This window comes from Antechinus flavipes, chromosome 6 (genome assembly GCF_016432865.1).
Source record: "Antechinus flavipes isolate AdamAnt ecotype Samford, QLD, Australia chromosome 6, AdamAnt_v2, whole genome shotgun sequence".
Classification (NCBI taxonomy): Eukaryota; Metazoa; Chordata; class Mammalia; order Dasyuromorphia; family Dasyuridae; genus Antechinus; species Antechinus flavipes.
Window position 1 is genome coordinate 77,647,141 of NC_067403.1, and position 18,322 is coordinate 77,665,462.

The 18,322-nt window shown below is 31.1% G+C and overlaps 1 protein-coding gene across 1 annotated transcript in view; it reads right to left on the bottom strand.

Moving 5' to 3' along the window:
• Window positions 1–18,322, bottom strand: part of LRBA (LPS responsive beige-like anchor protein) — a 745,582-nt gene that overhangs the window by 601,009 nt on the left and 126,251 nt on the right. Inside the window, exons 17-21 of the mRNA XM_051966352.1 lie at window positions 17,232–17,324; window positions 9,131–9,239; window positions 8,564–8,645; window positions 6,454–6,577; window positions 5,979–6,171 (exon numbers count right to left, since the gene is read on the bottom strand). Of these exons, the coding sequence (XP_051822312.1) occupies window positions 5,979–6,171; window positions 6,454–6,577; window positions 8,564–8,645; window positions 9,131–9,239; window positions 17,232–17,324 (601 nt within the window). The remainder of the gene's footprint in view (window positions 1–5,978; window positions 6,172–6,453; window positions 6,578–8,563; window positions 8,646–9,130; window positions 9,240–17,231; window positions 17,325–18,322) is intronic.

Consider the following 18,322-nt stretch of genomic DNA (forward strand, 5'->3'; position numbering starts at 1 on the left):
AGTTTCTTTGGCTTTTTATAGCAGCTGCATGTATCTTGATGTGTAGCTCTGCAAAAGCTATACAATTCTACAACACTAGTTCTTTATATACTAGTTTTTTATCAAAGAACTGTGTTGTAAATTAGTTGTATTGGGATACCAAATGGCTGGGAAAAAAAAAAAAAAAGGAAAAAATAAGTATCCATCACATAGAATTGTATATGAGAGTATAAAAAAGCCCTTAAAATGTTTACATTCATAATAAAAAAAAAAACTCACAACAAAAATAAAAATAAAAAAACCTGGGGTCCAATTATTCATTTAGCATCTAAACATCATACTATAAATTATTCATCTAATTCTGCATGTGTGTTATGTGGCCAATAAATTAATATTCTTATATAAAGCCTTGAACTGCATATATTCATGTTTATATTTTTAACGTAGCAAAAAGTTATCTAGTCATCAATGTATTTTGGCTTAAAGATGCTAAACTTGCAATTGAATTCAAATTAATCCATATATATTGACACAAGAATAGTTTTTTTAAAAAACATGAATTGAAAGAAACATATTAAAAAGCATGGAAGGGAATGCACATAATACAACCTAAGTACTCATATCCCTTCCAAATAACCAATTATAGTCTTTGATATTATTTTGTAATATAGGAGAAAAAAGACAAAATTTTCTTTCCACTTAAGCAAGAAACTACCATTAACAGTAACAAATACCACAAATTACTTCATGTTATTTAACCTTCTTACCCGTATTATTAAATCATCTTTGGTACAGTCTTATAAAAGTCATAAAAATTGGTTTTTAGTATGTAGTACATAGCGCCTTCACAAATGTTTTCTTTTCAAATTAATTAGTAGTTTAGTGCTATAAATCAGTGGAATAAAATATAAACTAGATGAACAAAACTACAGTATATACATAATTTCAATTGTTATTTCAGGTTAACTAAAAACATAGTAGGTGCCTGAAATACTGGATAAGCTGAAATTTAGGTAAATAAGCATAAGGCTCCAACTTTCCACAGTTTTGTTTTTCTTTTCAATTATTTCCCTTCCTTAATCATAAAAAAGGACTAAATTTATATTCTTTTAATCCAGTTTTACAATATTTTTCCAAATTTTATATTATTTTTAGTTAGTTATTTAGTACTAACATTTCTTTGACTTTTCACTCAAAAATACATAAGAAACTGTGATTTTAAGAAATTTCATTAATATTCATTCCAAGGTCATGGAGTTTCAATGTTTCTATGTTCCAGGAATATCTTCATCCTGAACATGCTTATTTCAGAAAAAGAAAAAGGCTTTTGTAATATTGTGATCATGACAATTATACGAGTGAAAGCCAATCAGAGCAAAGCAATTTAAAAGAACTTTTTATAGCTACTTCCTTCCTTTTATAGCTGATTCTTGCTAGTAACACATGCAAATTCAATTCCACAATTAAGATAAGGCGAAATAACTCAAAGAAAAGCACTACCAATGACTGCCTAGCACTTTGAATTCACATATTCCTTTTCAACAAATATTTACTCAGAATCTACCACATGCTCAGCACTCTTCCATTGGATATGAGGAACGTAATACATGGCTACCCTCAAAATGTAGTTACAAGGACAAGATACACACACACACATACACACTATATACAAATAGCACATGTACATTAAAAGTTTTTTTAAACATTAATTAACAAAACAAAATCCCCAAGAAGTATCAGATCAATTCATGATTAGTTGATGAATAATGCTAAATTTAGAATAATAAACATACTAAGGTATTTATTATTAATACATTCTAAACAGCAAAAGAAAGCCATAAGTATATAGTAGAGGACTTGGATTTGTAGGAATGAGGCAAAGAAAGAGAATAGAACAGTCACAATACATTGTCCAGCCTTACTCCTGAGCATCAGGAAGTTCATAAAGAGTTCATAAAGAGAAGTCATGGAACTTAAAGTTATATTGAAAGATTTCAAGGGAGACTTATGAAAAACTTTAAATGACAAAATGAGCATAAAATTCATCCTGCAATCAATACTCAAGCCAATCAAGGCTTTGCAACATTTTGTTTTTGTTTTTGCTTTTTATCTAACAAATAGTATATGGCTATAGCGGAATGGGAAAAGAAAAAGACCAATTAAAATATTACAGAGACCCTTTTAATAAGAATTTGAACTAGGGTTAGAATTGAGTATGGAAAAATAAGAATGGTAAGAAAAGTGACAAATAGAATAATGACATCTGAGAATAAATGGATGAAAAGGTCACTACTTTTGTCTAAACTTCTTGGCAGTATAACAATATTAGGATATCCTAGTACAGTGTTCAAAGAGATTAAAATTTGGATTTTTAATAATTAGCTGAATTATTAGTCTTTTTCCTTTTTCATGGTTTTAAAAATTTTAATCATATCCCTTTTTGGTACAATTTTCCAGACTATAGATTCTCATTTGGGGGAAGACTTCACATATATACTGTCATATATACAAAACTTTTTTTGTTTGGTATTTAAAAATCTTCACAATCCAATTCCAACCTCACCTTCCAGACTGACTACATGTTATTTCCATAGTCTAGCTAAACCAGTTAATATGCCATGTCTCTTGTAAGTATTACATGAGCTGTAAATGCTTTTCTTTGTCACCTCCATATCTTAGACTTTTAGGCTCTCTAAAGACATTTCAGATGCTACCTCCCACACATTATCTTTCACAGCTTCTATTGCTAATTCCACCCAACAACCATTGACAAAAATGTTTTATGTATATTTTGCACTGTTATTTGAATAAATGTTCTCTCCCAACAAAAAATTCCTTAAAGGTTGACATTACTTTAGCTTTGTATCTATATTTCTAATGACTAGCACATAAACATACATCAATTTGAAACAAAGCCTTCCAAATAAGTTCTCTTTGAGGCATGGAGTTGAAGCTAGGATCTCAAAAGCTTTTATCAACAGTATAAATTATGACAAGATCTAAGTTGGAAGGACTCCAACAATAACACACACCTAGCTAAGTTGTCTTATCAAAATAGGACCAATCACTGAATGATGATTAAGAAGGGGGTGGAAGTGAGGGAGAACACAATATTCCGGAAATGGAGGATATTTGCAAACAAAATTCAAAATTTCTGAAATGTTAAAGGTACAAAATATTGCTAGGGTTTCCTAAGGGCTAAATGTCCCAATAGTTGACAAACTCTCACCTATATTCCAACCAAAACAAAACAATCACAATCACAACTTTCACTCTAAAGCATTATAATACATTGTATTTGTTTGGAGATATTCAACAGTTCAAATCCCATTAGCTCTACTGAAGAAGTTAAGAAGGTGGGGACAGAGTACCAGAAGTCTGATAAGTAAAAGGAAACTCCCATTAGGCATTTAGGAAGCAATAATCACAGAGGTTGGAAGTGAGTAAAATAAGCAGTTTTATTCAGGATAATTACTAGAAACACCTCAGAAAGGTTAAAGGATGCTAACAGAATGGTCATTCTCACATGGAAATTTTACAACAAACTTTTAGCTAAATATGGAAACTTAAATAGAAGCTAAAATGGGGTTAGGACAGTCCATCTCTTTCCCACTCTTAATAAAGAAGAAATGACCAAAAACTAATAACAAATGAATCCCCCAAAGCAGGGATAGAGAATGAACTACTGGCCAACAAAAGAGTACAGGATCCAGATCCTGCTCTCTACTAATGAAACAAACCTAATGTTGCAGGGAAGAGGCAGATAATGAAGGGATTAGGTTGTTATGACCTCCCTGTACACACACCTTGGAGTTACCGGATCTTAGTAAATCTAACTTCCTTCTTAATCCATAACTACTCTAAGAATACTGAAGAGTAGCACTAACAACCAGAGCTATTTCTCCTGTAAATTTCTCAAATAAGAGGATGATGCAGGGATCAAGGGATCCTTGTGAACTGCAATGGGCCATGATGGAAAACTTAACCTAGTTTGAAAGTGATACTAAGGGCAGCTCAGCAGAACAGAGCAGAGCACTGAGCAGAGGCTCTAAATTCAAATCTGACCTCAGACATTTGACACCTACTAGCTGTGTGACCCTGAGCAAATGACTAACAAGGAAGGAAGGAAGGGAAGGAGGGAGGCAGAGAGGGGAAAAAAGAAAGTGATAGCAACAAAGTAGTGCAGACAGACACCAGCAGATGGGCTTACCAATCACTGCTGGTGACCTTGAGGAATATAGTTTCTGTTCAGGAATGAAATGGAATCCAAACTGCAAGGAGTTGAGAAATTAATGAGATGTAAGAAATGAGGTCAAGTGGAAAGGTAGCTTTTTCTAGAAGGCTGGCAGTGAATGTGAAGAGCATTATATGATGACTACCTGAGGAGCTGAGCAGAGGAGAGGATGAAAACAATGTTTTGTAAGGCCAGAATATATTTGGGCAAGTTTCTCAAAAGCAGAAGCACCAGTGAACAAAGAAAGATTAAAAAGAAAGGGTATGATTGAAACTCCTAAGGGAAAAAAGAATAAATGGGATCAAGAGTACAAATATAGAGGGTTAACCTTGGCAAGGAAAGACTCCTTTCAATGACACAAGTGAACCATAATTGGTGATGCAAAAAATTTATCAATTCAAGATCTGAGATTGTGAGGATTGTGTCAAAGCTACAGGAAAAAGGGACATGGACAGACAAGGAACTGTATTTACTGCCTTAGTAAACGAGTTAAAAACGAGCAGTCTTTTCATTACAGCTCTTCTATATTCACTTCTTAAGTAGATTAGGAAAAAAAAACATTTTTTATTTCAAAAAGATCATTTTTTTATTAAATGAAACAAAACTAATCCAAGTTGTCATCAGATATAGCACCATATTCATGTGCAGGCTTGCTAAGGTAAGTAACTCTCCTCATTTGGACTGTTTAAAAATGTTTATCTTTTATTTTTTTCTTTCCTTCCAATGCAGGAAACAAGAAAAGGATTAACAGTTACTATGTATGCTAAAGGAATATGTCCTACATAGGACAGGAAGACTGGAATGGTAAGGGAACTCCAGAGTAATGTAAATGGATAAACAAATAAAATTTACAAAACGGAGATTTTTCTGACATATTCCTTATACTAGAATCAAAAATTTAAAAAAAAATACTAGTAAACTTTAAAATTATGAATATGCAGTCTTCTAACATTGTCTAAACTTGAAAATGACATAACAGTAGTATTTTCCTTAATTTAATAATAATTTTAATCTAATTCACTCCAATTTTTGTCTTTAACAATAGAATGAGCAAAGAAGGAGATGTAATTCAATGAAAAGAGCCCTGACTTCAGAATCTGAGAAGCTAGATTCAAATCTTTCTCTACTACATAATACCTGTGGCATTTTAGACAAGTCATCTCTTTTCTTCAAGTCTCAATTAATAAAATGCCTTTTCATTTGAAGTAGATGATCTCTCAGGTCCTTTGTAGTTTTAAATCTAGGATCCAGAGAACACTACAAAAACAGCTTGAGGCATTGCATGTTCCACTATTTGGCTTGAACTAAAAGGGTTTCTTTTTATTCTTTGAATAGATAAGGTGTGCCACCTTGTGTTCAAAAGCTTCAAGCCATTAAAAAAAATAAATGGAAATGCACAATCAAGGGAAAAGACATTTCCTAAACCCCTATGAAATCCCATTCCATTATTAAGACAGCTGAAAGGCAAACACTTGTCATATTGGAACTACATGAAATTAATTCCTTTTTATTTTACAAACAAACCAGAGTAAAATACATGTTATTTAAAGTTTAAACTGATCCAGTCTAATGCGATAATTTAACACAACTGGGAAACCTACTTAATAACTTCTCTAGTTATGCATTTCACAGAAAGAAGAGCCTTATATTAGATAAGGTTTTTATATCTTATTATATTATATCTTAAATTTCTTTTACATAAATATGACAAAATTTTAAATGATATTTAAAATATTAAAAAATAGTTCCTACAAAAAACACTCACCTTTGAATGTGTGATTGACAGTGTGTCCACCCATACTCGCCAGCCACCCCACTCATATTTGACTGCATGGTAAAGGAGAATTCGAAAAATAGCATATACCATCTCTGTTATCTTCTGCTCCTCCGAATTCTTGGGATTAAAATAGCAAAGTGAAAGCATCCATTCTTGCCACACAGAGCATTGCAGCAAGCTCCTAAAAAATGTGAGAACGCACTGAATTATTGTTCACTTTAAATAAAATACTAAAAAATTAAAATGATTCTAAAATAAAGGATCTTCAGTGCACATGCATCCAAAATAGTTACTAGCTTAACATTAAATACTCTCATTTAGTAGTTTCCAACAATCTGAAAACCATTAATGAAACATATTCACTATTACTTTAATAAACCTTTTTTTTTGCTAGATTAGTCTCATAGAAAGTTACTGAAATTCATTTTACTACAATAAGCATATTCTGTTTATTTCTGCTTACCTTCGGTTTTCTCTGCTGTTATTAAAAAGTTTAATCATGTCAGAAAGAAAGGCTCTTCGAACCTCCATGCTCTCTGGACACTGGGGAGAATTACGCAGCAGAGTAGCAATAACTTTTAGTACCTCTGCAAGACAATTCATAAATAAATAAAAACCAAAAATTCAACAACAACAACAAAAAGGCAACAATAAAGAACTGTTCTGTTTGAAATTTCATATTAATTGGGTGTCCCTAAAATAAATTATGTTAAATGCAATCTTTGATAACACTATTTACTTCTTTTAAAAGCTAGTGATAATAAGAAGAAATTACTCAATTTTACTTTCTGAACTTTCAAGAATATAAGAGAATCTTTGGAAATTTGAACTAAAATTGTTTTAGATCCATTTGAATTTAAATGATAATAAATATTTGTATGAGTCCCAAAATCTACATTACATACAAATGTTAATTAAATATAAAACAAACTTTTAAATTTATAAGACCCTTCCAGGATTAAGTTCTGGAATTTTTAAATAATGTGGATGGATGAAGTAAACTCTAAAATAAACATGAAAACCAGGGCCAAGATGCCTATATCAGCATTCAAGTAATCAAGAGAAAGGCAAAAACCATCTTGCCTTCCCTCAGTATAACATTTTCTGATTCCTACTCTATACTCTTTTCATTATTATCACAAGTTTTTAAAATCTGTCAAGCTTCTCTTTTATAACTGAAAAAGTAAAGCTTGAAACAAAATCCCAAAGGAAATATAAACTCTATCCATCCTTTTAAATATGCACATACACCCAGACACACTCAATTCTATTGTAATACTATAATATCCTTTGTATTAAGTTGATAGCATTTTCTGACCTCAGATTAGAAAAATGCATTAACATACAACAAAAAAATTAGAAGTTTCAAATTCAAAATTAAATAGGCACATATTGATTTTTTCTAAAAGTCAAAGTTTTTTCCTTTCTTACAAATCCAAAAATTACATAAAGAAGTCATTTTTTTACAAACTGTTTGAGAACTATTAAATAATAAAATAAGATTCTTCACAAAAGAAAAATAGAAAATTTAAAATAATAGAGTTGCAACATTTATAATGTGGCTTCCTACATATATTTATATATTGTAATTTTTCCTCTTATACGCTCTAATTTTTTTCAAGTTACAATCTTCTAAAGTTTAAGATAATATATTTTTTAAGTTTCAAAATAATTATTTCTATCATTCCTGTAACTATAAAATGAAAGTACCTATTCAAATAATTTCAAAGGTTTTTCTTCCTTTCCTCTCAGTTCAAAGAAAAAAATTTTTTCACCTTATGACTAGGGAAAATAAAACTTCAGAGTTAATATAAATAATTTATTATACTAAAATTCACCTTACAGAAACTAGTGAGAAGAATTCAATGGCAGTACCGAACTAATTTCATATAAAATACAGGAAGAGAAATTTGTATTTTGTACAACTTATTAAGAATTGTAAAAGCCAAAAGCCTCTTAAACAAAGAAGAGGATAAATATTTTTCCATTCCAAAATTTATATTCTTCCTTTGACAATTATAATTAAAGCATTTACATAATACATAAAATACAGCCTGAGACCTTCAAAGACTGCAAGAAAGACTCTGCTAGACATCTAACTATATAATAAGGAAAGAACCTGCATACAAAACTCTTAAAAAGTGTTATAAACTCTGCCTACAATTTGAGATCAATACCAAATTATATGTAAAACAAAAGATAAAGAATATAAGCTTTCTCTTTATATGATTTATGTTATGTCTAAGTTCTTACTAAATAATCAATTTTGAATAAAATTCATTCTTATCTACTAACATTGCAGAAATGGATTTTTTTTTTTTAAAGATAAAAGACAGTATAATAGATAAAAGGTCAGCCAGAATCAGGACAGCCTGAGTTCAAGCTCAACCTCTGATCTTTACAAGCTGTGTGTCTCCACTCTAGTCACTTAAACTCATGAGGCATCAAGCATCGTTCCAAAGCTATCAGTGAAGGGAGTTGCCACAAGGATGAAACCATAAAACCAAATTAAAAAAAAAAAAAAAAAAAGAAAAAGTCATTCCACTTATTTGAAATATACAAAAAATGCTTACGAGGATTTTGTATCTTCACTGATGAATCTGGATCAGGATGCTGTTTGTGTATTACCTGAGTGCAAATTTGTTCTATCAAAATCTAAAACAATGAGAAAAAAAGCAATATGTAAACATAATGATATTACAAAATTATAACATTAAATTTTCAAGCATACCATAAAATGTAAGGCTGTTAAGTATTTACAGTAATGGAAAACATTTTGTAAAAATTATAAAGTAGTCTACATTTTTTTTTCAATCTTTTAATATTATTTAAATACAAAGAATCCCCAAATTTTTAAATTAATTTTGCTTGGACATTAAGTTAGAATCCTGATGAGTGCAAAAAAGGCAGAACTATTTTCAATTTTAAAAAATGATCTTTTCAAATTATATAAAATCATTATTACATAATTGATGACATCTTTAACAGGTTTATCTGAATCTCTTTAATATGTGTTAAATTTCTAAATATTTTCATTCTAGTTTTGTGGATGATTTTTTAAACTTGAAATTGTATAAAATATCCAAACCAATTCATACTAACATCTTCTAAGAAACTGAGTCTGAATTTTGTGTTTGTACCTCAAAGAGAACATTGTAGGTGGTCATAGTGATAACACTTGTTTGAAGCATCAGCCTTTCAGCCAGCAATGAGAACAATCCATGTCCAAGCATGACTTCAGCTTTTCTTCTACAATTAGAGACAGGGGAATCACTGAATGTCTAATATTATTATATGTGAAAAGTATGAATAAAAAAAGAATTAGGCACAAAAGTTTTTTGAAGTTAAATGAAAAAAATGCAATAAATACACTCTTCTCATTATCAGCTGTTATGATGCCTGGAATGTCCAAGACATAAACTCAAAAAGAATACAAAGCTAATAAGCTCATAAATATAAACTTGGTTAAATTTTAAAACTCCATAATTACCAAGGAAAATTTATAAATGATGTAGATTTAGAATGGTAAGGACTCAATTAAAATTCTCCATAGTGCATATCAAACCAATTATTAATTGAATGAGTACATATCACTATATTAGGTCCTATTAAGATTAGATTATAAAACAAAAGTAGTCAAGCTGCCATGATTATCACTTGACTACATTCTGTTTGTTATTGTGGTTAGGTGTGGTGGAAATAGCACTTCCTATAGACTTTCAAGTACTACAAAAATGAACTATTTTTTTATAACATCCTCATACTGGACTGTTACCTGAAAATAAATTTTAGTTTTAATTACAATCTGTGATCTTGGACACTCATTGAATCTCTCAGAGCCTCAGATTACTCTCTTTTAAAATGCCTTCCAGGGGTAGCTAGGTGGCACAGTGGATTGAGTACCAGCCCTGAAGTCAGGAGGAATTGAGTTCAAATCTGATCTCAGATACTTGACACTTCCTAGATGTGTGAACCTGGGCAAGTCAGTTAACCCCAATTGCCTCAGGAAAAAAAAATGCCTTCTAGCTCAACATGTATAATCTATGATGAGCCAATTGTATTATTTACACAATATTGCTTATCTCCTCAATTTTTATATTGAACAAAATATGATCAGATAACAATAATTTTAAAGTTATTACTAATATCAATGATTGATTAAAAACTATGTATAACTGAGACACTCCTCAATTTCTGTAATTGGGCAGAAATTGAAAACTTGATTCAAGGAGTACTGAGATGCAGTGAGCTAAACCAATCGTTGGCCTGATTCCAGTATAATAAGATCCAAGGTGCACAGGAGAGAGTAGTTCAGGAATCTCATAATATTGCCTAATTAGAGGAAAATCAACCTAATTAGGAAACTGAGAAAGTTGAAGATTACATGTATCAAATGGCAGCTGTATTTATAGCACATAAAATGTTAAAAGGTGAGGGGACAAGTCAACATTGTTGAACAGGAAAAAACAATACAATCTAACTCTTCCACCATTATATTCATCTGTAGGGTTCAGAGGTCACAATTCCATCATTCCAATACTGGAATAAGGGAATCGCAAACTAAAGACAATAACTTCAGAAGACAATAACTTCTTCTAACATGATTCTGAGAAAAAAGGAAATCTAAGACACAACCACTAGGTGAGGAGCACTGCCTCAGCCAAGACACTGAAATGCCAAAAGCAGGTAAACTTTTTTTTTGTTTTTTTTGTTTTGTTTTGTTTTTCATAAAAAATCTACAAAATTTTATTAAGTTGTTTCATTTTATAAATTTGCAACCCTTATTTTTAGCAATATCAATACTAGGCCTTTTCTTTTTTTTTTTTAATAACTTTTTATTAACAGAATCCATGCCAGGGTAATTTTTTACAACATTATCCCTTGCACTCACTTCTGTTCCAATTTTTCCCCTCCCTCCCTCCACCTCCTCCCCCAGATAGCAAGCAGTCCTATATATGTTAAATATGTCGCAGTATATCCTAGATACAATGTATGTGTACAGAACCGAACAGTTCTCTTGTTGCACAGGGAGAACTGGATTCAAAAGGTAGAAATAACCCTGGAAGAAAAACAAAAATGCAAACAGTTTACATTCATTTCCCAGTGTTCTTTCTTTGGGTGTAGCTGCTTCTGTCCGTCATTGATCAGTTAGAATTGAGTTAGATCTTCTCTTTGTCAAAGAAATCCACTTCTATCAGAATACATCCTCATACAGTATCGTTGTTGAAGTGTATAATGATCTCCTGGTTTTGCTCATTTCACTAAGCATCAGTTCATGTAAGTCTCACCAGTCCTTTCTGTATTCATCCTGCTGGTCATTTCTTACAGAACAATAATATTCCATAACATTCCTATACCACAATTTACCCATCCATTCTCCAATTGATAGATATCCATTCATTTTCCAGCTTCTAGCCACTACAAACAGGGCTGCCACAAACATTTTGGCACATACAGGCCCCTTTCCCTTCTTTAGTATCTCTTTGGGGTATAAGCCCAGTAGTAGCACAAGCAGGTAAGTTTTAAGATCAAAATGCTATTATGTTCAGAAAGGCCTGGAGAGACTTATATGAACTGAAGCTAAGTAAAGTGAGTAGAACCTAAAGAACAGTGTACATAGCAACAAGAAGATTATGTGATGATCAACTGTGATGGACCTGGCTCTTTTCAACAGCAAGGTGATTCAGGCCAGTTCTAATAGACTTGTGATGGAAAGAGTCATCTGCATCCAGAGAGAGGACTATGGGGACTGAATGTGGATCACAACATAGTATTTTCACTCTTTTTGTTGTTTGTTTGCATTTTGTTTTCTTTCTCATTTTTTGTTTCTTTTTTGATCTGATTTTTCTTGTGTGGCATGATAAATGTAGAAATATACTTAGAAGAACTGTACATATTTAACCTATATTAGATTACTTGCTGCCTTGTAGAGAGGGATGGGGGGAAGAAAAGAAGAAAAATTTGGAACACAAGGTTTTGCAAGGGTGAACGTTAGAAACTATCTGTATGTATTTTGAAAATAAAAGGCAATTATTTAAATAACAGCTATATTGTAATGCCAGGATATTCAAGATATCAATGCAAAAGAGTAACTCTAAAACACTTATTAGCAAAACCTCAATGAAAAATATAGCTTACCCATCAGATAAGTTAGAATTCCTAGAAGAAATAATGTAAAATAATTGGAAAAAAAAAAAAGAATCTGAGCTATTGAAGAAAAAACTAGAAAGAGAATCAACAGCTGAGCATAAGAAGTATAAAACCTTACCCAAGTAACACACTCTTTGCAAATTAGCATAGATCAAATACAAGATAATGATACTATTAGTTAAGAAAAAGTATTAAAACAAATTCAAAAGATTGAAAATAGATAGCTTAAGGTTATCTCATATCAAAATCTACTTTTCTGGAAAATAAAGGAAGGAAAATCTAAGAATCATTATGTGAAAACCATGACCAAAAGAAGAGCTTAAACATTCTATTTCAAGAAATCAAGATTTCAAGAAATCATAGAAGGAACTGCCCCCAAACTCTTAAACCAGAGAGCAAAATGAAAACAGAATTTACCAATCATCTCTAAAAAGAAACATCAAAATGAAAACATCCAGGAATGTCATGGCCAAAATCAAGAGTTTCAAGATCAAAGAAAAAATACCATAAGCATCTAAAAAGAATTTGAGTATAGGAATCATGGTTAGGCTTATGTAAGATTTAACAGGTGTGATTATGAAAGAGGAGATATCATGGCATATGAATTTTAAAAGGAAGAAAACATAGGCTTACAACAAAAAATAACTAGCAAAACAGTAAAATTCTACAAAGGGAAAATGAGCTTTTAATGAAACTAAGACTTTCTGCATTACTGAACAAAATGTCAGAGCAGAATAAAAACTTTGAAATACAATCACAGAAATAAAAAGAGCCATAAAAAAAGTAAATACAGATAAGTAATCAGAAAACACTTTATAAGGACAAAACCTGTACATTCTAATGGGGAGGAGCCATCTTCTATATGCATAGATATAATATAAACTATTATGTTATACATGATCCTAGAAGGAGTCAAATAAGATGAAGGAACTCAAAATGATTTTTGTTAAATTTTGGTGCACTGAAAAGGAAAAAAAGGTAAGGGGAAAAAGAAAATACAGAGGGCTTTAAAAAAAAAAAAAAAGGGAAGAAAAGGTGATAGAATTCATAATCTGAGTGCACAAGTAGAAGTCTATGTAAATATGAAAGCAGGAATCATCTGAACATCATTTCCTTCTATCTGTTCAAATGAAAGTGGAAAACACAAATACACATCAAGTCAACAAGACTTATTAAGCTCTTATTGTATATTAAATATTGTGGTAAATGCTAAGGACAAAAATTAAAGCAAAAAGAAGAACAAACACAAATACACAAAGAATTTGGTGCAGAAATATACTGAACTCAATAGAGAAGCAAGAGAAAGTAGAAAGACAGGAAAGGGGAGAATAAAAAAGAAGACAGAGGAATGGATTAATTATAAGCAAAAAACAACAACAACAACAACAACAACCACAACCACAACAACAACAACAACAACAACAACAACCCACTGAGTTTAGAAGGGAAAGATTTTGAAGAGAGGCTCAACAGAAGAAATAAAAGGATGAGAAACTTTAATTAAAAAAAAAAAAAAAAAAAAAAAAGGTGAGAAGCAAAGAGAAGAAAAAGTATCAAAGCTTATCAAAAATGAATATAAAATGGATGAAGATATTCATATAAAACAGAGGACAACAATATGCTGCTCTTAAGAAAACATGCAAAAATTTAAAATAAAGAGCAATGGTATCATAGGAACAGAATAATTTGGTGAATAACCATTATTATTTAACATAGTGCTAGAAATGTTAACGATAGCAAAAAGACAAGAAAAAGAAAATGAAAAAGTGCAGGCAAAAAATAAAATTATCACTCAGATGGATGTAAATTTGAAACAGTAAACTAAAGAATAATTAAAATAATAATTTCTGAAAAGTTGGAGTACATAAAATAAGTCCACATATATCATCCCCATTTCCACATATTAACAATAAAACTAAACAGGAAAAAAAAAATAAAAATTCATTTAAAATAATTACAGAATACATAAAGATTTAAGCATTTATCAAAGTTCATAAAGGAAGTATTAGAATATTAAAATACACTATTAAAATAAAGATAGAACTAAACTATTAGAGAAAACCTAATTATTCATACATAAAGACAATATTAAAAAATAACAATACTATCTAAGTGCCATACCAATCAAACTACTGAAGGATTACTTTACAAACCTAGAAAAAAAAACAACTATGAAAATGATCTGGAGGGATAAAAGATCAAAAATGTCAAGAGAAATAATAGGGATGTGGGGGTAGAAACCAAGGGGATCTAGCAATACCAGATGTGAAAGTATATTACAAAGAAGTAATCCTCAAAATCATTGGTCATCAATTAGAATGGCAATGGACAAAAAAAAGAGAAAATGATAATGTTGGAGAGACTGTATGAAAAGAAGTACAATGATATACGGATCCTAGAGTTCTGAACTGGTAAGTCTAGACAGTCTGGAAAGAAATTTGTTTCAAAAGTCATTTAACTGTACCTAATATCTTTTGCCCAAGTAGAATCACTACAAGGTTTATATCGAAGAAAATCAAAAGAAGAAGAAAGGGAGCACATATGATGTATATATAATATACGCATGCACACATATTCATGCACATACATATACACACATACAAATATAGCTACATACATATGTGTTTGTGTGTATGTATGTGTGTAGGGCAAGTGGATGACACCACTGATAACTTGCAGAACCAGAGTCAAGGAAGCCAGAGTTCAAATCTGACTTTTGCCAGCTGTGTGACCCTGGAAAAGTCACAAAATTCTGTTTGCTTCAAGTTCCTCATTCTTAAAATGAGCTGGAAAATGAAATGGGAAACCACTCCATCTTTGTCAGGAAAACCTCAAATGAGGTCCTAAAGAGATGCACATAACTAAAACAGCTGAATTGTATGTGTGCATACCTTTATGATTAAAACATCTTATGTTCATGTTAAAATGCTTTATATTATGACATGATGATTTTTTTTGAGGGGAGAGACTTTCTTTCACGTGGGCTAGAGCTGCGACTTAAAGGCGGAAACATATGGGTTTGACTTCCTCAGTTTCCTCATTAAGCTTTAGCAGTTTGCCCATTAAAGGAGCAGAGGGTTTGAAATAAGTTATTTGGAAAGCAAATGTTAGCATTACAACCAAGAATTATGTAGCTAACAAAGGTGAGTGTAATCCTTCAGGGGATAAAATATACATTTAATAAAACAGGGTACATTCAAGCATTCCTGATGAAAAGACCAGAACTGAAAAGAAAATATGATATCCAAAAGAAGACTCACAAAAAGTCTATGTATACATGAAGCATGAAAAAGTAAACATGAAAGAGTTCCCATGGGGTACTTAACAAAGTTAAGCCTTTTACATTCTTATATGTAACTATAAGTAACTTCCAAGAATTTTATCTTTAGTAGGGCTGTTAAATGTAGTCAACAGAGATAGATGGTATGAGTATTAATGGATTATATTAAGATGATTCCTACCACCAAAAAAGTGTGAGAAAAAGAGAAGCACTGGTAAGCACAGGGAAGAGAGGCAGAATGGAAGAAATTCCTCACATAAACCAGGCACATAAGGTAGAGCTTCTATAATAAAAAGGAAAATGGGGGGTGGGGTAGACAAGCAATGCTTGAACCTCCCTCTCATCAAAATTGGTTCAAAGAGGAAAATATATCTGTTTACAAAGATAGAGAGACAGATATACAATCATACACCCATTTGAGAATAAAAATCTTACCCAATAGGAAAATAAAAGAGGTAGAGGATAAGAAATGAGGGCTGGGGCAGGTAGGGATAATAAAAGAAAGGGTGTATTAAGAGAGTCAGCAGAAAAAAAAAAAAAAAAAGACTTGAGAAAGGAGAAGATAAAAGGAGAAAAAGATAAAAAGAAGAAAAAGAAAAAAGAGAGGAAATAAATAGTAATCTTAAATGTATACATGAATGGGCTAAGCTTACTCATAAAAAGAAAGGGATAAAAGAATGGATTAAAAATGAGAATCCAAAAATATGTAGTTTACAAGAGATACACCTGAAACAAAAAGACACATATAGAGTTAAAATAATACTTCAGCCGAAGTTTAATTTAAGAAAAAACAAAAAACAATGGCAGGAGTGACAATCATGATCTCAGATAAAACAAAAGTAGAGACCTAATTAAAAGAAATCATAAGAGAAATTACATTTTACTAAAAAAGCACTATAGATAATAAAAGAATATCAAAAAATTTTATATGAATTTTCTATGATAAAAGCCACATTTCTCAACTACATAGGGAACTGAATCAAATTTAGAAAAATCAGAGCCATCCCCAATTGATAATTGGCCAAAGAATATAAACATTCAGTTTTCATAACAGGAAATCAAAAAGATCTATAGTCATCTGAAAAATGTTCTAAATACCTATTAATGGGAAGTATGAAAATTAAACTGAGATTAAATCAAATTTCAATTATTAACAATTTAAAAATTAGTTAAATGCTAATTAAAACAGTTCACACACATCAGAAAATGTTTAATGATATAGCTAATATGTAAAGGTTTTATACGATTTCACATGTACAACTGATATGCTTTTTCTTTCTCAGTGGGTATATAGGAAGTAAGTAAGAGAGGAAGGAAAACAATTTGGAACTCAAAATTTTAAAATGAAAGAATATAAATTTTGGAGAGAAAAAAATGAAGCGGTTGCTTCAAAAAAATCTGTTAAGAGTTATACAGACCGCTTCTGAGTGAAGTGAGCACAACCAGAACAATTCATACTGTAATATCAATGTTATAAAAACAGCAACTCTAAAAGACTTTATGACTCTGAACAATGCAATGATGAAGCATGATTCGAGAAGTAACAATAAATGCTATCCAGCCCATGAAAGAGGGGAGGAACTATAATGCAAAATGAGACAAAAATATTTGTAAATAATTAGTATAGAATCTGTTTTGCTTTAATATGCTTATCTGTTAAGATTTTTTTTTAAGATAGAACAAGCAAGGGGAGAAAAGAAAATGATTTATAGTTAAGAGATCATAAATGGCAGACAGTAATAATTTAAAGTAATAATATAATTTTATAAAAATTAACACTAAAATTCACTTTGGCGTTAATCTATACTCACTTTGGAGGCAGATGCTTCAAAAAGTAACCCAATGCTTTGAGAGCCTGTACTCTGATTCCTTCACTTGTAGATGCCAAAAGTTTGTAGATCACTCTATATGAGAAAATTAGAAAAAAAAAAAAGTTTGTGTTAAATTTTAAAATGAAAATATAAGCAATTTTTAAAATAAAAACATTGATTAATTTATGGGACCAATTTAAAGTCAAAGTGAGATAATAGCAAGCAGCATCATTATAGCTGACAAAATGTACTCATAATTCATAGATGTCAAATGTGAAAATTCGATTACTATCATCATAACTGATAATAGTTACTATCAATGGAGCAAGAACAAATAAAAAGTTTATTCATTTTTTGAAACCTTTGATAAGAATTCAAGTAAAACTAAATCAAGTACTATTATTCTTTTAATATGACAATTTTCATATTGCAGCTGAGATACAATACAAGAGATATACACATTCCCTCTACTTTGGAATTATCTATGATCACCTATCACCTAAAAGCAAAGAGGCAGCACAGGGGCCAGAATATCAATCCTAAGTCAAAAAGACCTAAATTCAAACTTGGTTTCAGGCAGTAGCTAGGTAACTCTGGACAAGTCACTAAACCATTGTTTCTAGTCTTAGCTTCCTCATCTGCAAAAGGAGGATAACATATACCTACCTCCCAGTGTTCTTATGATGATCAAATGAGATAATTTTAAAGTATTAACTCTGTACCTGGCACAGAGCACTCTATTAATGGAAACTGATGCTGCTGCTGGTGATGACAATGATGTTCTATCATGATCTATTAACTGAGTTCTCTAATATTTTTAAGAAGGTGTCAATATAACAACAAACATTTATTAAGAAGCTAAGTGTTGGGTGAAACAAAGAAAGACAACAAGAGCAATTGCTACCAAGGAATGTACATGTAAATAGCTGTGCATCTAAAAGACATATACAGAGTATATGTAAGGTAATAATGAAGGAAGACACTAATAGCTAGGGAGAATGGGTAAGGCCAAGAAAGAACTCCTGAAAAGGGGTGGAATTTGGAGTGAATCTTGAAAACTAGAGAATGAGGGACAGACAGTACAAAAGCAA